This window comes from Mastigoproctus giganteus, chromosome 9 (assembly GCF_048544385.1).
Source record: "Mastigoproctus giganteus isolate SK-2022 chromosome 9, ASM4854438v1, whole genome shotgun sequence".
Classification (NCBI taxonomy): Eukaryota; Metazoa; Arthropoda; class Arachnida; order Uropygi; family Thelyphonidae; genus Mastigoproctus; species Mastigoproctus giganteus.
In genome coordinates this window covers 78,696,546-78,718,297 of record NC_143583.1, presented here as the reverse complement: position 1 = coordinate 78,718,297, position 21,752 = coordinate 78,696,546, and the positions used below count along the sequence as shown (strand labels likewise).

Genomic DNA, 21,752 nt, shown 5'->3' with positions numbered 1-21,752 from the left:
ATATCCATGGTTGCGTTCGACGTCGGCCAGGTGGACATAGGGGCTTGGCACATTCCAGGATGGCATCAGAGATCTGCTTTTCTTCTTCATTTATATCCTCGGGCACGGTCAGCATCTCGAAGCGGTTGGATAGGGCGATCTGATATGCCTGTTTGTTTGCAGCATTCAATTAGCATAATAAATTATGCTAATTAATCAATATTTATGAATTATAAATGTAACAATTGATTAATATTAATTAATCATAAATATTAATTTTATTGAAATTAACGCAATCTCCCTCAATAAGCCACCTTTCAACCCGGGGGGAAGGGGAGCGAGCAGTGAAAGCCAACCTGAATTTTTTTCACGTAAAATATATACTTTTTGGATTACTTTGTAACTAAGAAAATAATTTGCTTTTTTAATAATAAAAAAAATACAAGGACTTTTACTTGTGTAATTTATAATTTCCATTTTAGGACCTTATCATGCTATGGTTTAAAATAAGGACCAGCAAATGGTCAATCACAAAACATATTTTGATCGATTGCGATGCATATAAATAAAAATATAATTTTACGAGAACGCCTATGTTAGAAATCTCATTGATTATATGCCTGATTTCGTTTTTAAGTTTACTTGAAATTTTTGTGTACCTAAAGTGTTTTTATCATAAAAATTATAATAATTCTACGACTCGACTAGCAAATCTGAAATAGAGATGCACTTGTAAAAATGTGATAGGTTGCACTCGTGGCCTTGGTTATTTTTCAAGTAACTCATCTAGCGGGAAACGTTTCCCCCACTGCATTAAAACATTGTGCTACTGATATTGTGGTATACTGTTTTTATCGGACATTTGATAGTAATTGAAGGAGTAGGACGTAATTACCATTGCCTCTTTACAATGTGATGATTAGACCGCATTTGGAATATTATATTAAGGCCTGGAGATAGCACCTAAAAAAAAGACAGAACTTCTGCAGATTGTTCAATGAAAGGTGACCAGATTGGTGATGGGTGCAAAGCGATGCACATATTGAGAACCACTCATGAATGGACTGCAAAGTTTGACAACTAGACATCTAAAGAGAGATCTAATTGAGATGAATAAAGCACTGAAGGGATTGAGTAAAATGAATTAGGAAGGTCTGTTCTACCTCGTACATGGGACAAGAACCACGGGACACAAATATAAAATCTTAGGAAATAACAGAAAGGTTGGATCTCATGAAGTTTACCCATGAGTAGCGTGAACATTGAAATAAATTGTTTCAATCTAAGTTTAAAGCAGAATTGAATGATTAACTTGTAGGAATGGAAATAGTATGAATATTCTGTTTTATTTTAATTATTTATTTTGTTTGTTTATTTTTGGCTGGTGTGGAAAATGTTCGCTTCCTTGCATTATTTTGACCTTACTAATAATGCTAATGAACTATATGTTATAATGAACTATATACATAATGATATATATACATAATATATATAATGAATTATATAATAATGTATAATAATGCTAATGAAGTTTTGAAAGTTATATACTTTCTAAGAATACATATAAGAACATACAGTGTTATCACATTCACCACAATATGAAACGCAAATTTTATTTTTTATCTACCATTCTTGAACCCAGAGCCCGAACATGGTATGCTCAAACTCGAAGACTGCCCTTAAAATCCCGTGAAGTGGCAACTCTTAATCCCAACCTCATGGGACGCGCGAAGTCTCGGGATTGTACTATGAATAACTGGCAATCTAATATAAGTATCATGGAAAAGTAGAACAGAGTAGGTTTATCTCAAAATTATCCACGCTCATGGTATGTTAACTTTTTACCGATTCTGCAATTCCCTCCTAAAAACTGGCAAACTCAAACGCAATATTCGTTTAAAAGTAATCATAATATGTTAGAAGTATTTCATAGCTTCCTAACAAAATGATTTAGAATAACATCAAACAGGATAAATGCTGGTAAAAATTAATCTTAAGTCATCAGCGACAAGGGCCCCAAATTGGCTTAGAATGGAGTTCAAATAAGATAAAAGGAAAATGGATTTCAATCAATATTAAAATTATTTAACAAATTGTTTATTTTATTTATGCTTAAGGTAAACACTAAACTGATCTTAAGGTAAACACTGAACTAATCTTCTTTCTGTTATACAAGAAATCGTGTGTACACATAGGACCGTGCAAATGGCATTTTGGGCCATTCCAACTTATTGTTATAACTATTTAAATAACACATGTTCAGGACCTCTGTTATGCGTTGGAGCCAGGATGCTTCTCATCCACTGCACCCTCTTTTTGCAGGGTATGTATGTATGTATGAATGTATGTATGTATGTGTATTTGTGTAATCATTAAAGTATCACTACAATTTCCAGCACGATCCTGAAGAAGACAAAATCTGTACTCCTGGCGGCGATAACGGAAACTATATTATGTTTGCGAGAGCAACATCCGGAGACAAAAAGAATAACAACAGATTTTCGCCGTGTAGTCTGAGAAGTATCAACGCTGTTCTGAATACCAAAGCCAGGAGTCTGAAAGGTTGTTTCACAGGTACTGTGTTCAGATATTCAAATTTTATGAAAAATCTGCATTCTCTATTTATGAAAATCGCGATTTTCTTTTCTTATGTCATTTTCCAATATTTTTCTGAATTTCGCAGAAACGCTGCTGTCAAGCGTGATGGATATAAAAAGGCACAGCCAAACCGTTGCTAAAGATCGCATGGTATGCTAAAATGATATGGTAATAACTTTCGAAATCCGTAGAGATTGAACAATATATAACATGGCACAATATGCAAGTATCCACCCACCCAAACTCGCACTTTTTTTTCTTCTTTATTTATGAAAACACAAGGCAGAAAATGGAAATATTCTTCTTGTTTTATATGACTCGTTATTTTATTCATCACAATATGAGTCTTTGAAGCGTTTTTTTTTTCTTTTCGAAATACAAAATACTTCATGTTTTAAAATAATTAATAAAATCCCTCCCGTTTTTATGAGTTTCATGCTTGTTCTATCTATGTTCTTTTTCGGTGGCCCCAAGACCAAATCCACCCAAAATCTTATCTACAACAAACTCTGATTAGAGGCCCGAATACATGCCATGCGTGCTGCACCCAGACCATCCCGCGAAGCAGCCAACACCCAGGCAGCTGACTCCCGGTGACCGTCCCCGACAAGTAGAGCCAGACCTGGGTCCACTATAGGCCTCACTGTGCAAATTAGCACCAACTCCAAACCCACCTGAGGCAGTGTTAAATAGATGGGTGCCAGCATCCCACACTCAGGCTGCCCATACCTGAGTGCCAGCAAAAAAAAAAAAAAAAAACCCTGCCACCACTTGAGAATAAATACAGGGCAATCCCGCACCAGAAAATAAATCAAAATGTCTGGCGACAGCATCCAGTGCTCTGGCGACCCACCAGAACGCCTGCAAAAAAAAAAAAAAATAATAATGATAATTAAATTAAAAATAATAATTAAATAATAATTAAATTAATTAAATAATAAATAAATCAAAATTTAACTAAAAATAATAATAATAAATTTTAAAAAAATAATAAATTTTAAAAAAATAATAATAAATAAATAAAATAATAATAAAATAAAAATAAATAATAATAAAAAATAAAACAAATAAAATTCCTGCGTGTTAACTACTGAATATGTATGTGCATTTGTGTGTGGAACTATTATCTTCATTACCATTACTGTTTTGGAGTCCTCCTCCACAGTACATTGGCTTCGCCACTTGTTACTTGCTTGGAGAGGTCTGGGTTCCCTTCCTCTCAAAGACTGGAGGAATTTTTAAAGGGCCCTTCAATCGCGGCTGTTAGCCCATCTTGGGAAGAGGCGTTGGGGTTCCCCGTAGGTTATTCAAAGTTTTTCAGCCCACACAACATACAAATATCGTGTGGGCTGAAACATACCCATGAACACACGCACACACACACACACACATGCAGACATAATATACAATGGCACAATATGGTATAAGTTATATGTTATAGAAATTCTCCATGACATATCTGTATATGTCTGTCAGAATTGAAATCTGCGAGTAGTATATATCTCTCTAAAAAGATTAAGAACTTTACATCAACCCATCAACACTGACTCCTTTGGATATAGAATTATTTTTCCTGATTTGATCAAATTCAGCTAGAAAAACCTTTCAGAAAGCCCGAAGAAATAACAATATCTTACCATCAGAACTCTCAAGACTACACCAAGAATTTAAAAATATTAAGAAACTATATGTCAAAACCATCAAAAAAAAATAAGTTGGAATCCTGACAAAATTTGGTAAAAACTGCTGGTAACGACGATCCATGGGGTTTGACTTACAAAATCTGCAGAAACAAAATAAATCCAGGAGATATCCTTAATACTGTTATAACAAATACTGAAGACTCTTTAAACTGGACCAATACTGTTACTAAAATATTAGATAGGCTCTTCCCGCAGGACGATCCACCCTTGACTCCCCTGTGCAAGCTGAAATCAGAAATTTAAATGAATCATATTTCACCCCCACTTCAATGTTGCCTTTCTCGTTGGATGAATTAAAATCTGCAGTTAATTCAATGAAAAAGTACAAATGTCCTGGATTAGATCTACTGGAATATATTTTTCATAAACGCTTCTCTGAGCTACGGCCAAATCACATGCCTTGCCTCTTTAATTTATCCTCCTGTTATCTGGAAGTCAGCTTTATTGAAAATTTTACCAAAACCAGGAAAACCTCAGCATGACCCAAAATCTTACAGGCCCTGCTTTCCCACTTAGGAAAACTATTTGAATGTTTAATCAGTCTTAGAATTAATTCACTGCTTGCGGTGGCCAATTTAAATTCATCCCTTCAATATGGCATAGCTTTACACCAGGCCAGTGTGAAGATGCATTGTTTCAAATGAAAAAGCTCATAGATGAATCCACATTTAAATATACTCTAATTTTATTTATAGACTTTGAAGGTGCTTTTGATACACTATGGTGGGGGAGTGTCGTTCATTGTCTTCGAGTTGCAAATTGCCCTCAGTTATTATACCTTCTCATTAAGGACTAATTTAGTAATTGCTCTGTCTTAATACAAACTAAACACCAGTCTATATCCAGACATATTACTTGTGGCTGCCCCCCAAGGGTCTATTCTTGGACCCCTAGTGTGAAACTTAGTCCTAAATTATTGGCTTCTCCTCAATGATGACTTGATTAATATAAATACAATAGCTTATGCCAATGACTTATCCATTCTTGTCCGTGGAAATTCCAGAAGGGATCTAGAAACTTCTGCAAATAATATTCTCTACAGACTATCCGACTGGGCCACTCAAAACAAGCTCACCGTTTCAGTGACAAAAACAAAAATGATGATCTTTAAGGGAAGACTAAATTATGGTAGGCCTCCACTAATAAAATATCAAGGAAATTCACTTCCTCTAGTCTCCACACACAAACACTTTGGTGCTCTCCTAGATGACCGTCCGGCCATCACACTTGCAGCATCTTTCTAAAAAGATTAAGAACTTTACATCAATTTTCTTCAGAATTTCTAGGAAAGAATGGGGACTAAAACAAACAATACTCTCCGTATCTTGTATCGTAACCTTCTTTATCCCAGTTCTATCATATGCCTCCTGTATTTGGTTTCAAAGTACCTTCTTACCGTAAAATCTCAACTGGATACTATACAAAGGTCTTTTCTCTTGGCGCTGCTTCAAACATGCCGTACAGTCTCCACACTGGCCCTACAAGCTATTGCAGGCACTTTATCTGCTAACCTGCATGTTATTTATAAAGGTCTCTGCTATTATATTAAGAAAGGAATACCTATTATCCTCCTTAATAGGCACCTCTGTAGCCAGGTGGGAAGGAGCAGCAGTGCATAGCACACGCTTCTTGATTAGACCGGGGTTCGAGCCCATCGCCACCAAATACAGAGGATGCGGAAAAGGTCAGGGAATGACCACTGCATATCCCCGGAGCAATATGGCCTTAGTTGCTAATGCTCCTAAAAACCAAACAACAACTGAAAAAAACAACCTCCTTAATATTACTGTCGATTCAACTGCTGACCCAAAGAAAGAAAAAGAGAAGTGCTGGAATCTTCTAACCAACTGTTGGCAATCCAGGTGGTCCTTGTCTACTAAAGGTATTGTAACCAAGTTGTTTATACCTGACATCTCATTTACCTCTTCCAACACTGTACAGAAATGGTTCTTCCCCAGTCTCTGCACATCATACTTAATAACGGTCATGGATCATTGAATGCGAAGCTCTTACAGTTTAATCCTGCCACTACAGATTCTTGCTTATGCGGTGGCATCGAGGACTGCCAACACGTAATTTACTCTTGCCCAATTTACCAAGACCTTCAGCAACAGATCTCAACTACATCTCATCACTTTGCTCCTGGAAATGAACACGATTTAATTTTTTTTTTTTTTTATGAAAACTCCAAACACGAAAGGTATCAAAACCTATAGTACTTAGTACCGTGCATTGGTTGAAGGAGAAGTATGGGGAGAGGGGGATGCCGGAAACTTTGCTCTAGAGACTAAACATGGGTTTCACCACTTCAAGCCTCCAATAAGCAAAGTGGTGGTATTTCACCAGTTGATGAAAGTTTTTTACAAATAAGGAAACTCTTGAAATCTTCCAAGAATTTGCAAAAGAAATTTTTAACAGACGGCACCAGTTAACCGGCTTCCCTACTATCAGGATATCTGCCTTATAACTAAATTGTGATTTCACTTACCATCATTGACTGTATGTTTTTCCTCTCCTCCTGGCATCAGTTCCACTGAGTCATGTTGTGCCATGGCCAAGTCTACCTGAAATTTTATTATGAAACAAGGAGAACCAGATTTTACCTACTGATTTCTCTAATGACTCGACTACTGCTGATTGCCATCCCATCACTAAGCTACATGACCACTTCTCAATTCGTTATTCTTCGGTTTTTATTTTATTATTTTTTTTATTTGCCTACAATCATTTTTTTTCTTATAAAAATAAGAGAATTCTTATTTTTATTTTATATATTATTATTATTTTTTTTTGCTTACATTCATTGCTTTTTTATATATATATTTTATTTTTTATTATTATTTATTTTATATTTTTATTATTTTTATTTTATTTTATTTTTTATTTATTTTTTATTTATCTGTTGTACCACCGGGTTGGGATTTGCTGTCATCCACTGGAATTTATTTTTCCTACAGTGGATGCGGGATTTTTACCTTGTCATTTTTGTTTGACAGTAACCGTATTGTTGTGGCCCTCCTCCTCGTGGTGTGGACAGGTACTAGGGAGCAGCCATCCTGGTGATCACTGCTTCCTAGTAGCTAAGTGGCCAGATACAGCAAAACAACAGAGCAAGACACACTTTGCACTTCACCATACTTGTATCTGGCCATTTCACAGAGCTCTGTACTCATCACAGTGTACCATGGCGGAGTTGAACTAACGTTTAGGTGTCACCATATATAAGACACAACACACATGAAATTCAGTGGTCCAATGTACCTTTTTGCTAGCTCTCCTGAGAACTTGTAGAACTGCATCTTTGCAAGCTATCTCTTCTCTGGATCTGTACAAAAAGGCTTTGCTTACTATATTCGTAAAGGATATCCTCTAACTTTTTCCAGTTTGACCCATGATCCCACTGCCGATCCAAAGAATGAAAAAGCAAAATGTTGGATGAGCTTCATAAAAGATGGCAAATGAGATGGAATTCCTCAACCAAAGGAGCAGTAGCCAAATGTTTCATACCTGATATTAAATTCACTTCCTCAAAAAGTAATCAGCTTTGATTCTACCCAAGCCTTCTTACATCATATATTCTAACTGCCCACGGTTCTTTGAATGCTCATCTTCTCCAATTCAATCTAGCTATGTCAGATGCCTGTTTCTGCGGCACCTCTGAAGACTGGAGCCATATCTTATTCTTTTGCCCAGTTTACCAAGGTTTAAGACAAACGTTATCTAGTACAGTGCATAATTTCTCTCCTAGAAATGAAAGATATCGTATTGTAAATCAAAATGCCTTCTCAGCTCTGCAGAAATTTGTTATGTGGGTCTTTAAGAGATGACGCAGATTACTGAGCTGACTTCTGTACTCAACAAAACTACTTTTACGACCCTCCTGTGTTGAAGTTCAGCGTCATTATTTCCTTAGGATAGTGTTAACCTTTATTATCTCTGTCTCTTTTTTTCCCTTAATTATTTTACTTCTTTTTCTTTAATAATAATTATTATTTTAACATTTTATCTAATTAAATTTATTATTATCTTTCTTTAAATTTTCATTTGGAAACGTAATAATATTTTGTCCATTTAAATATTTTTATTCTAAAATTGTTAATTATGCTAGTCCCTTTGGGAACAGTTTTTTTTTTTTTTTTTTTATGCTAGCCCCTTCAGGGGCAGGATTTGCTGGTCTCCAGTTTATTAGAGATAGGATTTTCACCTGCTTTGACCCAGATTTGGACTTCCTGGGTACGGGAACTGCTGGCATCCACTGCTATTACACTTCCTCCAGTGGATGCAGAATTCTTTGTGGTATTCACCACCGTACGTGGTTACAGGAGACTGCTGCACCCATAGGACTTGTGCTTCTTCCTTTGGGTGCTGGAAATATTACATTTAGTTTAGTACATGTATAGTTGAGCCTGCCTCCTTGTGGCATGGACGGGTGCTGGGAAGCAGCCTTCCTGGTAGCTAAGCGGCCAGAAACAACTAAACAACACACACACACACACTATGCAAACATAGCATTACACTCATTTCTGGCCATTATACAGAGGTTTGTATATCATCACAGACAACCATGATGGAAGTGAACTAACGTTTAGAGGCCGCCTTCCCAGGAGCCCATTTTTGCTACCCTTTTTCAGGCCCAGAGGCAAAGAACATGTTCAGACCCCTAATTAATTAATTAAAATTGCAAAAAGAGGAGAGAGCCAAAGATTCTAGGCCCCTAAAAGGCTTGGGCGCTGAGGCAATTGCCTTGCCTGGCTACATGGTAGCTATGCCACTGTGCCTTACATAAGACACAACACATGCCCAACAAATTCAGTGGTGCGTTTATACAGAGGTGCATGCCAAACTCAGTACCCTGGATTTGCCAAGCCCATACTTACCAGATGTGAGCCCCTGGGTTTTCGAGGGGTTAGGGAGTGCAATGATAAATATGCCAATAAAGTTTATCAGTGTTGATAATAAAAACAATTAATAAACTTAACTCTGCTGTATAAAGAATAGTTTCCTAAACAGGCTGTATATAGGCACCTATACAGTAAACCTTTTTAAAGAAACCTTTTTAGTTCAATGAAAATAGACCAGTAAAACACTGCCAGTGCAAGTTACATAATCAAACCCTCACTTCTTAATAAAGTCATAGTCAACCTGGGCAGATTTCTCTCTTTCCTATTGAAAGTTTGTAGTCTTAACATTATTTATATCCTTTGCCAAGTGTTCAACAAAGAGCTAAAAACTCCATGCCATCAATCTGGAAGTTACGTTATCTAAATCCAGTTCCAAAAGCTAAATCCTCAAATTGTCTGAAGAATTATGGACTACTCTAAATGGTTTTCCGTATATCTTCTATGAAATTTGTTACAAGTCTCCCTCTGTCTCATTCCAGCTACACGCAATAACACTAATTTAATCTTGTGGAGTACATACCATATTAATATTTAAAATGTAGTAGAGAACTGCAAAACAAGAAAAACTGTTACAACTCATATATTTGGATTTCAGAAAAGCTTTTCACACTGTTGCGCATGGAAGACTATTGTACAAATTGGAGCAGAATGGTATTAAGGGTAAGTTGCTTCAATGGATAAAAGGATGGTTGAGTGGGAGAAGACAGAGGGCGGTAATCAATGTGTGCTGCTCTTCGTGGACTAATGTTATTAGTGGAGTCCCACAGGGTTCGGTGTTGGGTCCGCTGTTGTTTTGTATATTTATCAATGATATTGATGAAGGTATATGAGGCTAGTATCAAAGTTTGCAGATGATACAAAGGTTGGCAGGTTGTTAATGACAGTAATAGCAATGTACTACTGCAACAGGATCTAGATAATTTGGGCAGATGGGCTAAGAAGTGGCAACTGAAGTTTAACCTTGACAAATGCAAAGTACTGCATATGGGTAGAAGTAACCCCAGAGAAACGTACCAACTGTGTGGTACTACACTTAAGGTGGTAGAAAATGAAAAAGACCTGGGAGTAATTGTGCAGTCAGATATGAAGTTTTCTGAGCAATACAGACAGGCTGCCAGGGCAGGTCATGGGGTTTTGTCAATGATATATAGGAATTTTGCTAGCAACGAAAAGGAGGTGATTGTCCCTCAGTATAAGGTAATGGTCAGGCCACGCCTTGAGTCCTGTGTACAGGTCTGGAGGCCTCATTTTAGGAAGGATGTAGATTTGCTTGAGCATGTACAGAGAAGGGCAACAAAATTGGTGAAGGGAATGAAGGGATCCTCTTACCAAGAGAGGCTTAAGTTTTGCAAATTGCAGTGGCTGGAAACTAGGCACCTATGCAGTGATCTGATTAAGTTGTATGAGGCCTTGAATGAGTTGAGCATGCTGAATTCCGATGGGATCCTTCCACTTGTTCAGATTATGAACCTAAGGGGACATAAATTCAAAATAAAAAAAGACAAATCTAGAATATATGTGCAGAAACTTGCCTTTAGCCAGCAGGTGGTTAATTGCTGGAAGAAACTTCCATCTGTTGTTGTGGAAGTTGATAGGTTAAATAAATTTAAGGAGGAACTGGACAGGCATTTGGAGGGAATGGTGTGTTTTTTTTTTTTTTTTTTTTGGCTGATGCTGCATAAGCTCATACACTTGCTTTCTTGCATCACATGCCACTACTACTACTACTACTAACTCTGGAGGCGCCTCCATAGCCAGGTGGGCAAGAGCAGCGGTGCGTAACACATGCTTCTTGATCAGACCGGGGTTCAAGCCCGTGACCACCAAATACGGAGGATGCGGAAAGGTCAGGAAATGACCACCGCATATCCCCGGAGCAATATGGCCTTAGTTGCTAATGCTCCTAAAAACCAAATAACGAAAACAACATAACTACTAACTCTGTGAGTTGGGAATTTGTAACACCCTATATATACAGTAAACCCTCGCTAATCCAGTTACAGCTAATCCAGATTGAAATATGAAAAATTCTGTTCACAGTTGAATATTTTGAAAGACACACGTGATTAGCAGAATTACTTAACAAGTACAGGTCACTGTCGAAAAAAAGCCGTGAATTAGGGTTGAATTTAAAAGTGTCTGCAATTCTGCCCAGACACGATAGGATGAAGTATATGATGCGAGCTTTGTCAATCAATTCGGCTCTGTAAAGATTGTGCAAGGCTCAAGTGGCAGAATTTTTTTCAGCCTGGTCTGTACTTGTTAACAGGAGAGACTGCTTCTAGGGATAGGATACACTTAAATAGAAAGGGTGCAAGAATATTTCCTGATGCTATCGAGGCAGTGTTAGGTGGGTCGGAAAACTGCTAGCTTTGGGGGGATAACAAGGACTAATAGCTTAACAGTAGCCACTGGCAGAGGTGAAAGTGATTCTTGCACTGCTTCTATTGGAATGAGCAGCAGCCTAGTAAACAAGATGCAGGGTATTTCAGAGACTGCTGGAAGTCATTGCGGTACAAGTAAATAAATGGGTTGTGTTAGGGTAGCTAAGAATAGGAACAGGTGCATGTATACTTGCGTGTACACCAATGCTAGGAGTTTGGTAAATAAATTTGATGAATTTGAGGTATTGCTCAAAACATCAAAGGCAGATATTGTTGGGATATCAGAGACGGGGTGTCACACAGATATAAGACATGCATAGCTGGAATTTGGAGAGTACAATGTGGACAGAAAAGATAGACAGGATAGGAAGGGAGGAGGGGTTATGCTATTAGTTAAGAAACATGTAAAATCCAAGGAAGTGAAGCCAGTCGACATCGCTGGACAGTGCATTGTCGAGTCAGTTTGGTGTGACATAAGCATTGGGAGATCAAAATCGAGAGTAGGAGTGTGCTATAGGCCTAATGACTCTGATGAGTATAATAAGAAACTGTACAGGGAAATAGAGTGGGCCAGTAAATCAGAGAGTCTTATAATAGGGGATTTTAATTTCCCAGATATTTACTGGAATTTATGGGTTGGTCACTCACACACTAGCAAGGCCTTTGTGGATTTATTGGATGATTCTTTTTCTACATCAGCATGTTCGGGAGGCAACTAGAGGGAGTAATACTCTTGATCTGATTATCAGTAGTGATTCTTCGTGCATTAGGAATCTGCAGATAAAGGAACCACTAGGTGGCAGTGATCACAGTATGCTGAAGTGGGATTTACTCAAAGAGGTAACTACCATCAGGGGTAAAGGGAAGGGTTTTTGCTTTCATAAAGGCGACTACGATGGCCTGAGACAGTATTTAAATTCTATACAGTGGGACCAACTGATGATGTTACCAACAGCAAATTGAAAATGGGAAGCATTCAAAGAACTTATCTTGGAAGCTACTAGGCTTTACATACCAACTAAGAAATATTGTTCAAGGTTTAGGCCTAAATGGATGCCAGATGAATTGATGAGACATATGGCAGAGAAGAAAAATGCATGAGATAGATATAAATTAACATGTGACACAGAAGTCTATGATAGATATAAGCTTTTCTGTAACCAAGTTACAAAGGAAGGTTAGGCAGGCGAAGGCAGATTACGAGAAATCTTTGGCAAAGGATTCAAAAAAAAACAGCGAAGACTTCTTTACTTATGTAAACTCTAGAAGGAAGGAGATGAATCAGATTGTTCCACTTGATATCCATGGTCCAACTGTTGATGATCGTGCTCCAGGTAGCTAACAAACTAAATTAATATTTTGCATTGACATTCACACATGAGTAGTTATTCAGCGAGGGGAATGCCAAGGTGTTTTCAACTCTGGCAGTAAGCTAGATAATCTTGTAATAACTGAGAGTAAAGTGGAGTTGAAATTGTTGAAGATAAACATAAAAAATGCACCCGAGGTGGATGAGATCTATCCAGTTATATTAAAAGCAGCAGCAAAGGAAGTAAGCAAACCCTTAGCCATAATTATGAGAGCTTAATGGCATGAAGGCATTAACTTAATTTAATTGCTGTCAAGAAATTTTCTGTATAAAGCAATAAATACAATGGACTCAGGGGAGTTACCCATAGACTGGAGATGTGCAAATGTGACCCCAATTCACAAAGGAGGATGAAAGGCTGACACAAGTAATTATAGACCTGTGAGTTTAACTTCTGTTCCAGGAAAATTAATGGAAGAACTGGTTGAAGAAGCACTGCAGGATCATCTAGACAAGACTTCAGTTATAGCCCAGACACAGCATGGTTTTCTTAAAGGAAAGTCTTGCCTGACCAATTTGATTGGATACTATGATGCAGTCACAAAAGAACTGGATGCAGGGAATAACTTTGATATTATATATTTGGATCTTAGAAAGGCTTTTGATACTGTTGCACATGGAAGACTGCTGCACAAATTGGAGCAGTGTGGCATTGGAGGCAAATTGCTGCTATGGCTAAAGGGATGGTTGAAGGGGAGAAGACAGAGAGTGGTAATCAATGGACACTGCTCATCGTAGTAGTAGTAGTAGTAGTAGTGGCATGTGATGCAAGAAAGCAAGTGTATGAGCTTATGCAGCATCAGCCAAAAAAAAAAAATCACACCATTCCCTCCAAATGCCTGTCCAGTTCCTCCTTAAATTTATTCAACCTATCAACTTCCACAACAACAGATGGAAGTTTGTTCCAGCAATTAACCATCCTCTGGCTAAAGGCAAATTTCCGCACATCTATTCTACATCTGTCCTTTCTTAATTTGAATTTATGCCCCCTTAGGTTCGTAATCTGAACAAGTGGAAGGATCCCATCAGAATTCAGCGCACTCAACCTATTCAAGGCCTTATAGACCTCAATCAGATCACCACACAGGTGCCTAGTCTCCAGCCACTGCAATTTGCAGAACTTAAGCCTCTCTTGGTAAGAGGATCCCTTCATTCCCCTCACTAATCTTGTTGCCCTTCTCTGTACACGCTCAAGTAAATCTACATCCTTCCTAAAATGAGGCCTCCAGACCTGTACGCAGTACTCAAGGCGTGGCCTGACCATTGCCTTATACAGAGGGACAATCACCTCCTTTTCCCTGCTAGCAAAATTCCTATATATCATTGACAAAACTCCATGACCTGCCCTGGCAGCCTATCTGCATTGCTCAGAAAACTTCATATCTGATTGCACAATTACTCCCAGGTCTTTTTCATTTTCTACCACCTTAAGCGTGGTACCACACAGTTGGTACGTTTCTCTGGGGTTACTTCTACCCATATGCAGTACTTTGCATTTGTCAAGGTTAAACTTCAGTTGCCACTTCTTAGCCCATCTGCCCAAATTATCTAGATCCTGTTGCAGTAGCACACTGTCATTACTGTCATTAACAACCCTGCCAACCTTTGTATCATCTGCAAACTTCGACATTAAGCCTGATATACCTTCATCAATATCATTGATAAATGTACAAAACAACAGTGGACCTAACACGAACCCTGTGGGACTCCACTAATAACATTAGTCCACGAAGAGCAGCACCCATTGATTACAACCCTCTGTCTTCTCCCACTTAACCATCCTTTTATCCATTGTAGCAACTTACCGTTAATACCATTCTGCTCCAATTTGTACAATAGTCTTCCATGTGCAACAGTGTCAAAAGCTTTCCTGAAATCCAAATATATGATATCAAAATTATTTTTTGCATCCAGTTCCTTTGTAACCACATCATAATATCCTATCAAATTTGTCAGACAAGACTTTCCCTTAACAAACCCATGCTCTGTCTGAATTATTGCTGCAGTCTTCTCTAGATGATCCTGCACAAGACTGCAGCAGTAATTCAGACACAGCATGGGTTTGACTAATATTATTAGTGGCGTCCCTCAGGGTTCAGTGTTGGGTCCATTATTGTTTTCTGTATTTATAAATGATATTGATGATGGTATATCAAGCTTAATGTCCAAGTTTGCAGATGATACAAAGGTTGGCAGAGTTGTTAAGGACACTACTGACGCTATGCTGCTGCAACAGGATCTGGAAAGGTTGAGCAGATGGGCTGAGAGGTGACAAATGAAGTTTAACATTGACAAATGTAAAGTACTACATATGGGAAACAGCAACCCTAGAACAATGTATCAACTCTGTGGTACTACACTGACAGTGGTAGAGAATGAAAAGGACCTGGGGGTAATTGTGCAGGCAGATATGAAGTTCTCTGAGCAGTGCAGATGGGCTGTAGCTCATGGTGTCTTGTCAATGATATACAGGAATTTTTCTAGCTGGGATAAGGAGGTGATTATTCCCTTGTATAAGGCAATGTTCAGGCCACACCTGGAGTACTGTATACAGGTCTGGAGGCCTCATCTCAAGAAGGATGTAGAGCTGCTGGAACGAGTACAGAGAAGGGTAACAAGATTAGTGAATGGAACAAAGGGTTGCTCTTACGAAGAAAGGTTTAAGTTTTGCAAATCACAGTGTTTGGAGACTAGGCACCGGCTAGGTGATCTGATAGAGGTGTATAAAGCCTTGAATGGTTTGAGCATGCTCAATGCCAATGGGTTCTTCCTCTTGCTCAGAATAATCACCTGAGAGGGCATAAATTCAGATTGAGGATGGACAGATGTAGGATAGATGTGCGGAAATTTGCCTTTAGCCAGCAGGTAGTTGGTTGATGGAACAGACTTGCATCCCTTGTTGTGGAAGTTGATAGCCTAAATAAATTTAAGGCTCAGCTGGACAGGTATTTTGAACGAACGGAGGGGTGAAATGGAAGTGTTTTTTTTTTTTTTTGGCTGATACTGCATAAGCTTGCTTTCTTGCATCATTTGCGTCTACTAATGCTAATGATTTAGAAGGGAGATGAGTCACTCTGACTGTACAGAGGGAGATGGATCTTACATTGTCTTGCATGTTGTTCAGTATCGCTGTTGACCCTGAGTCGGACGGATGTTACTGCATGTATTGCTTCCTTTGGATACTTCCTTATACTTATGTACTTATATATGTACATAAGTTAACATATTTTATATAATTATGAGTTGTAAATAATTGAAAAGTGGAATAAAAAGAAAACATGTTACTTTAACTATCATTAACAAGCTCAAAGTGATAGAACAACTTAAAAATGATGTTCCTGGAAAAAAAAATTGCTGAAGAATTTGGTATTGGCCAACAGACTTGTCAGATATCAAAAAAATAAAAAGAATCTATAAAGGCATTTGCTTTAAAATTCGATGTGGGGAGTGATAAAAGCAGTGTATCAAATAGACAGTCATTAAAAAAATCAAAAGAAGTGTTGCTGAAAAAGCTGTATTTAAGTGGTATTCGTAGCAACAATCAATTGGCGTTGGCATAGTACGCCAATGCCACCTATTAAATATATAAAAAGATGATGCATTTATCAATATGTCGATAAACATATCGATGGATAAATGTACATTGTTGTCTTTTTATAGTTTTTAAATAAAGGCCCTAAGGCTGCTGTACAGTTACATGCAGAATACAGTCTAACCTAAAAAAAAAAAAAAATACTCTTTTTTTTTTTTTTTCAGGAAAAAAAAAAAAAAAAAAAAGTGTCTTATGGTAAATAAGACATGCTATTTCTGGAAAATATGGTAAATAAAGACTCTACAATGATTTCTTTACTTAATTTCATCAGCATTACCTATATCATTATTTTTCCTTTTCCTTTTCTTTTATTAATTATTAGTTTTTTTGTTTGTTTGTTTGTTTTTTTTTATCATTGTATTATTCGGGTTTTTTTTTTTTTGGCTGATGCAGCATAAGCCATAGGCTTTCTTGTACCATGCGGCCATTACTAATACTAATACTATTAAATTTTCTATTTATTTGTGTTCTAAGTTTTTTTGTCTTTTAGAGCTATCTTTTGCTTCATTAATCCGGATGACCTCTTCCCTCCAGTTAATCCAGATTAGCAAGGGTTTACCGTTTACTGTATTAATAAAAACAAACTAACTGAATAAAACAAGTAAAAATGTACATATTTTATTTTTAGAAACATCAGGTTATATAGTATATTTTCCTGTTTAATATAAATAAATATTATGTATATATTTTTATATTCATTTTTTTTCTTATTTGTATAATACTAACTAATTGCAGAGCCTCAGGATTCAATCTGTGGTAATGGGGTTGTTGAACGAGGTGAAGAATGTGATTGTGGCTGGGAAGAAGATTGTGAAGAAAGCTGCTGTTTTCCAATGCGTACTAATCCACCACGAGATGAACCTCCATGTCATCTTAGACCCAGTGTGATATGCAGGTATTTATTGCTTTATACAGAAAATTTCTTGACAGCAATTAAATTAAGTTAATGCCTTCATGCCATTAAAGGCAATACTATGGATGATGACAAATTTGTACCTTGGACAGTTGTTTCTACTTAATTTTATAAGTATTCGGTTCGATTGAAATCTTAGGAGGTTGGTTGGCCAAAAATTGAGTGTAAAGGCTTCAAAATGATTCTTAAATGAAGTCTGCACACAAGGCCCTTTCTAATGGTTATCCCCCCTTCCATTTGGTTGGCAACTGCTAGAATATTTTATGTATCTTATTTCCAACCTCATAAAGGACATTTTATAGTTTTCCAGTCCATGATTTACAATCTTTAAGAAGCAGGTTGTTGTTGTCGCCCATTGTGAAGCCATCACACTTTGCTGGCCATTCAAGTTGCTTAAAAAGATTTTTTCCATACTCCTCAGACTCATTTGACCTATAACACCCTCTGACTATCCTCCTTTATTACATGGCATCTTGCACCACACAGACTCATTGTCCGTCTGAACTTGATCTGACTCTGTGTACGATCTGATCACTTTGAGAGAGCTTTTGATAAGAAGTATAATTCCCTCCCCTTCCCTGTCAAATTCATTTACAATATTTTCTGAATGATAAGATGTACCCAGATTTTAGGAGGAGAATTTTGGAAAAAAAATATTGTATTGCATATATTTAAAATACAAATTCACATTTAAAGGTATCATCTTTCTCAGTTAGAGGAAAACCAAAATGTCTTTCTTCTGCCCTGTTTCCATGTCCTTTGGTATAGTTTAATGCCAAACGTGTATGAAAATCCCATTCTGTCTTGCATCCATTTTGTCAGGACTATAAATTTATAACAAATTAAAACTACCATACTGCACAAAACACATAAAAATTAGCTAAAGGTTTGTTTGTTATTTGGTTTTTAGGAGCATTAGCAGCTAAGGCCATACTGCTCCGGGGATATGCGATGGTCATTCCCTGACCTTTCCGCATCCTCCGTATTTGGTGGTCATGGGCTTGACCCCCGGTCTAATCAAGTGTGCTACACACTGCTGCTCCTGCCCACCTAGCTACAGAGGCGCCATTAGCTAAAGGGATGCTTTTCTCTCTCCACTGGTGACTCATTGATTTATGGACAGGATTACTGATTCTAAGTGGTCACAGATAAAATCGATCAATTTATCACTAATACCAATAATTCTGATTGGTTATAGTTCTTGTTGCATGTGTAGAACTCAGCAAGAAGAAGCAGGATTTGGGGATAGTTAGTATCTTATATATTTAAGGTAAGCTAGAGCTGCATGTTAATTCCCTGCAAAACTTTCTAGAAATTCTACTCTCTAAAAGGAAGTAGAATTTGTAGGGTTTTTTTTTTTTTTTTTTTTTTTTTTTCAATCCATATTAAAAAGGAGAAGTTCTAGTGAGACATGTAATACCTTACTCTGATATGCTAAGCAATAAACAGGGCTGGCCAACCTCTTCCTTACAATATGTCACATATCCTGCTGAAAGTGCAGGTTATGTGACACACACACTACTGATTTACACCACCATGTGTTCTTGCTAAGTATGTAAAGAAATTACTGTATATGCTAACTGTTTTAATAAAAAAATTTAAACAATTTTACATTTCTAAAATAAATTTAATATAGGTTAATAAATAAATGTTTGTGCTTATACGCTAATGCTATGAGGAGCCCACTAGTCCCTTTTGTGCATTAAATTAACAATAAAAAACATTAAATTAACAATAAAAAACATTAAATTAACAATAAAAAACATTAAATATGAACCATGGGTTCCACTGACAGTGCAATCTGAGTTATAAAGTTTAGCAATAAAAGTGAATTGAAAACTGTGTATTCATTCTCTAATTTTTAAGCTTTTTTTTTTTTTTTTTCCTTCATGTCAATAGGTATACCACTCACAAGAGCTATGTATAGCACATGTGCTTTTTTTTTTTTTTTTTTTTATGTGAACCCCAAACACGAGAGGTATACGTATGAAGGAAGGATGTTCCAGAAAACGGCAGTTGAATGAATAAATGAGGAAGATGAAAAGTTGGTTCTGTGGGTTTGAAGTTGGACAGTAAATGGATGTTGGCTGGTGGCAGCACATGTTCGGACTGTTTTGAAAGAGCGAGCAGGAATTATAGAAGCCAATTCAGAAGAACAGTGCCCATGGAAGTATCTGTAGAAGAGGCATACAGCAGAAACAGTACGTCTATGAGAAAGCGAGTAGAGAGACTCTGTTAGAGATGAATCATTAATTAACCTAACTGCCCTCTTCTGAATGGAATCAAGAAGCCTGAGAGAGGTTTTGGGGGCACCACCCCAGATGTGGGAACAATATTCCATGGCAGGGCGGATTTGCGATTTATACAGAGTGAGCAGCTGTTTGGAAGAAAAGTAACGCCGAGAGCGAAAGAGAAAACCAAGTTTTTTAGATGCAGAGGAAGCAATATTTGTAATGTGCTTGTGCCAAGAGAGATTAGAAGTCAGGGTAATCCCCAAAAGAGATATATCATTTTGCCTAGAAATCGGAGTGTCACTAAAGATAAGCATAGGAGCAGAAGAATCCTTTTTGCGAGACATAAGACAAGACTGAGTTTTAGAAGGGTTGAAATCAACTAAGTTGTCTTTGCCCCACTGGAGAATTACCTGAAGATCAGCATTTAAGGAATTGGTAGCAGATTTTCAAGAAGTTGAAGCTGATTGAGCAGGACAAGGTTTCTCAAAATGGAAAGTAGAATGCAGTGTGCTATCATCGACAAAACTATGGATAGGATTTCCAGTTAATGGAAGAAGGTCATTAATATACAAGAGGAAAAGATTGGGGGAAAGAACTGAACCTTGGGGGACACCGGCATTAGTGGAGAAGTTAGAATACAGAGAGCCATCTACCATCACCCTCAGTGAGCGATCAGAGAGAAAACTGGATGACCAATTACTAAAAACAGTTGGCAAACCATAAGATGGAAGCTTGTTTAGAAGACCTTTATGCCAAACACGATCAAAAGCCTTTGAGATGTCAAGAGCAACTACTTGTGTTTCACCGAACCTTTCCATTGAATTAGTCCATAAATGGGTAACATAAACCAGAATATCACCAGTGGATCGACACTGACGGAATCCATACTGGCAATTGTTGATCAGACGGAAGGTTTCTAGGTAGTTTAAAGAGTTGGCGGTTAATTGATTTCTCCATTACTTTAGAAAGAGTAGAAGTAATTGCAATGGGACGATAATTGGATGGGAGGAATTTGTCACCCTTTTTAGGAACTGGCTGGATATGAGCAAATTTCCAAGCAGAAGGAAAAATACCTTTGGAATAAGAAAGTGAAAAGGCGGCAAAGAATAGGAGTAAGTTCAGGAGCACAGGTTTTGAGAACAAGTGGAGAAATACCATCAGGACCTGGAGCTTTCTTAGCATCGAGATTCATCAAAATCCTTCTGATATCCTTTTGACGGAAGACCACAGGAGGCATTGAATGGAGCGTGTTGAGAATGGTGGGAGGTGTTTTACCAAGATCATTAATACATGAGCTGGAAGAAAAATGGGATGCTAGCAGGTCAGCTTTATCCTTGGCTGAAATGACAACAGAACCATCTGGTTTGGACAGAGATGGGCAAAAGTTGCGGCCAATAGTTTTGGCAAGAGACCAGAATGCTCGGCTACCATTAGGGCAAGAAGCAAGTTTTCTACTCTTAGCCTGTTCAAACTCTAATTTGGACTGATTAATAACTGCTTTACAATTGTTGCGAGTTTTGCTATAGGCAGAAAATTAAACTGAAGAATTAGAAACAAGCCAATTACGATATGCAACATTCTTCATGTTCAACATTCTGCAGGAGGGGGCATTGTGCCCCCTCCTGCAGAATACAGTCTAACCTAAAAAAAAAAAAAAACCATATATGTTCAGACCATAAGATGCAGGGAAATTTTATGCAAACTTTTCCTGAGAAAAAAGTATGTTCTTATGGTCTGGAAAATATGGTAATTTATTTAAAATAATCTCATCGTCTATATAGACTAATTAAATTTTACATTTTTTTTTTAATTTTTTTTTTTTCTATCATATTTTGGCATATTTTGCAAGAAAGCAGGCTTATACAACATCAGACAAAAAAAAAAAAAAACCACTTCCTATTCACCTATCCATTTGCTCCAAAGGTTTGCCCAGTTTGACCCTTGAATTTATTTAAGCCGTCAACTTCCACAACGACACATGGAAGTTTGTTCCAGCATTCAACCACTCGTTGGCAAAAAGCAAATTTCCACACATCTATTCTGCAACTGTCTTTCCTCAGTTTGACTGTATGTCCCCTC

General features: G+C 37.4%; 1 protein-coding gene across 1 annotated transcript in view; it reads left to right on the top strand.

The window, feature by feature from the left end:
- Positions 1–21,752, top strand: part of LOC150080477 (disintegrin and metalloproteinase domain-containing protein 10-like) — a 540,219-nt gene that overhangs the window by 452,607 nt on the left and 65,860 nt on the right. The window contains exons 7-8 of the mRNA XM_090380704.1: positions 2,376–2,553; positions 17,262–17,421. Of these exons, the coding sequence (XP_090236830.1) occupies positions 2,376–2,553; positions 17,262–17,421 (338 nt within the window). The remainder of the gene's footprint in view (positions 1–2,375; positions 2,554–17,261; positions 17,422–21,752) is intronic.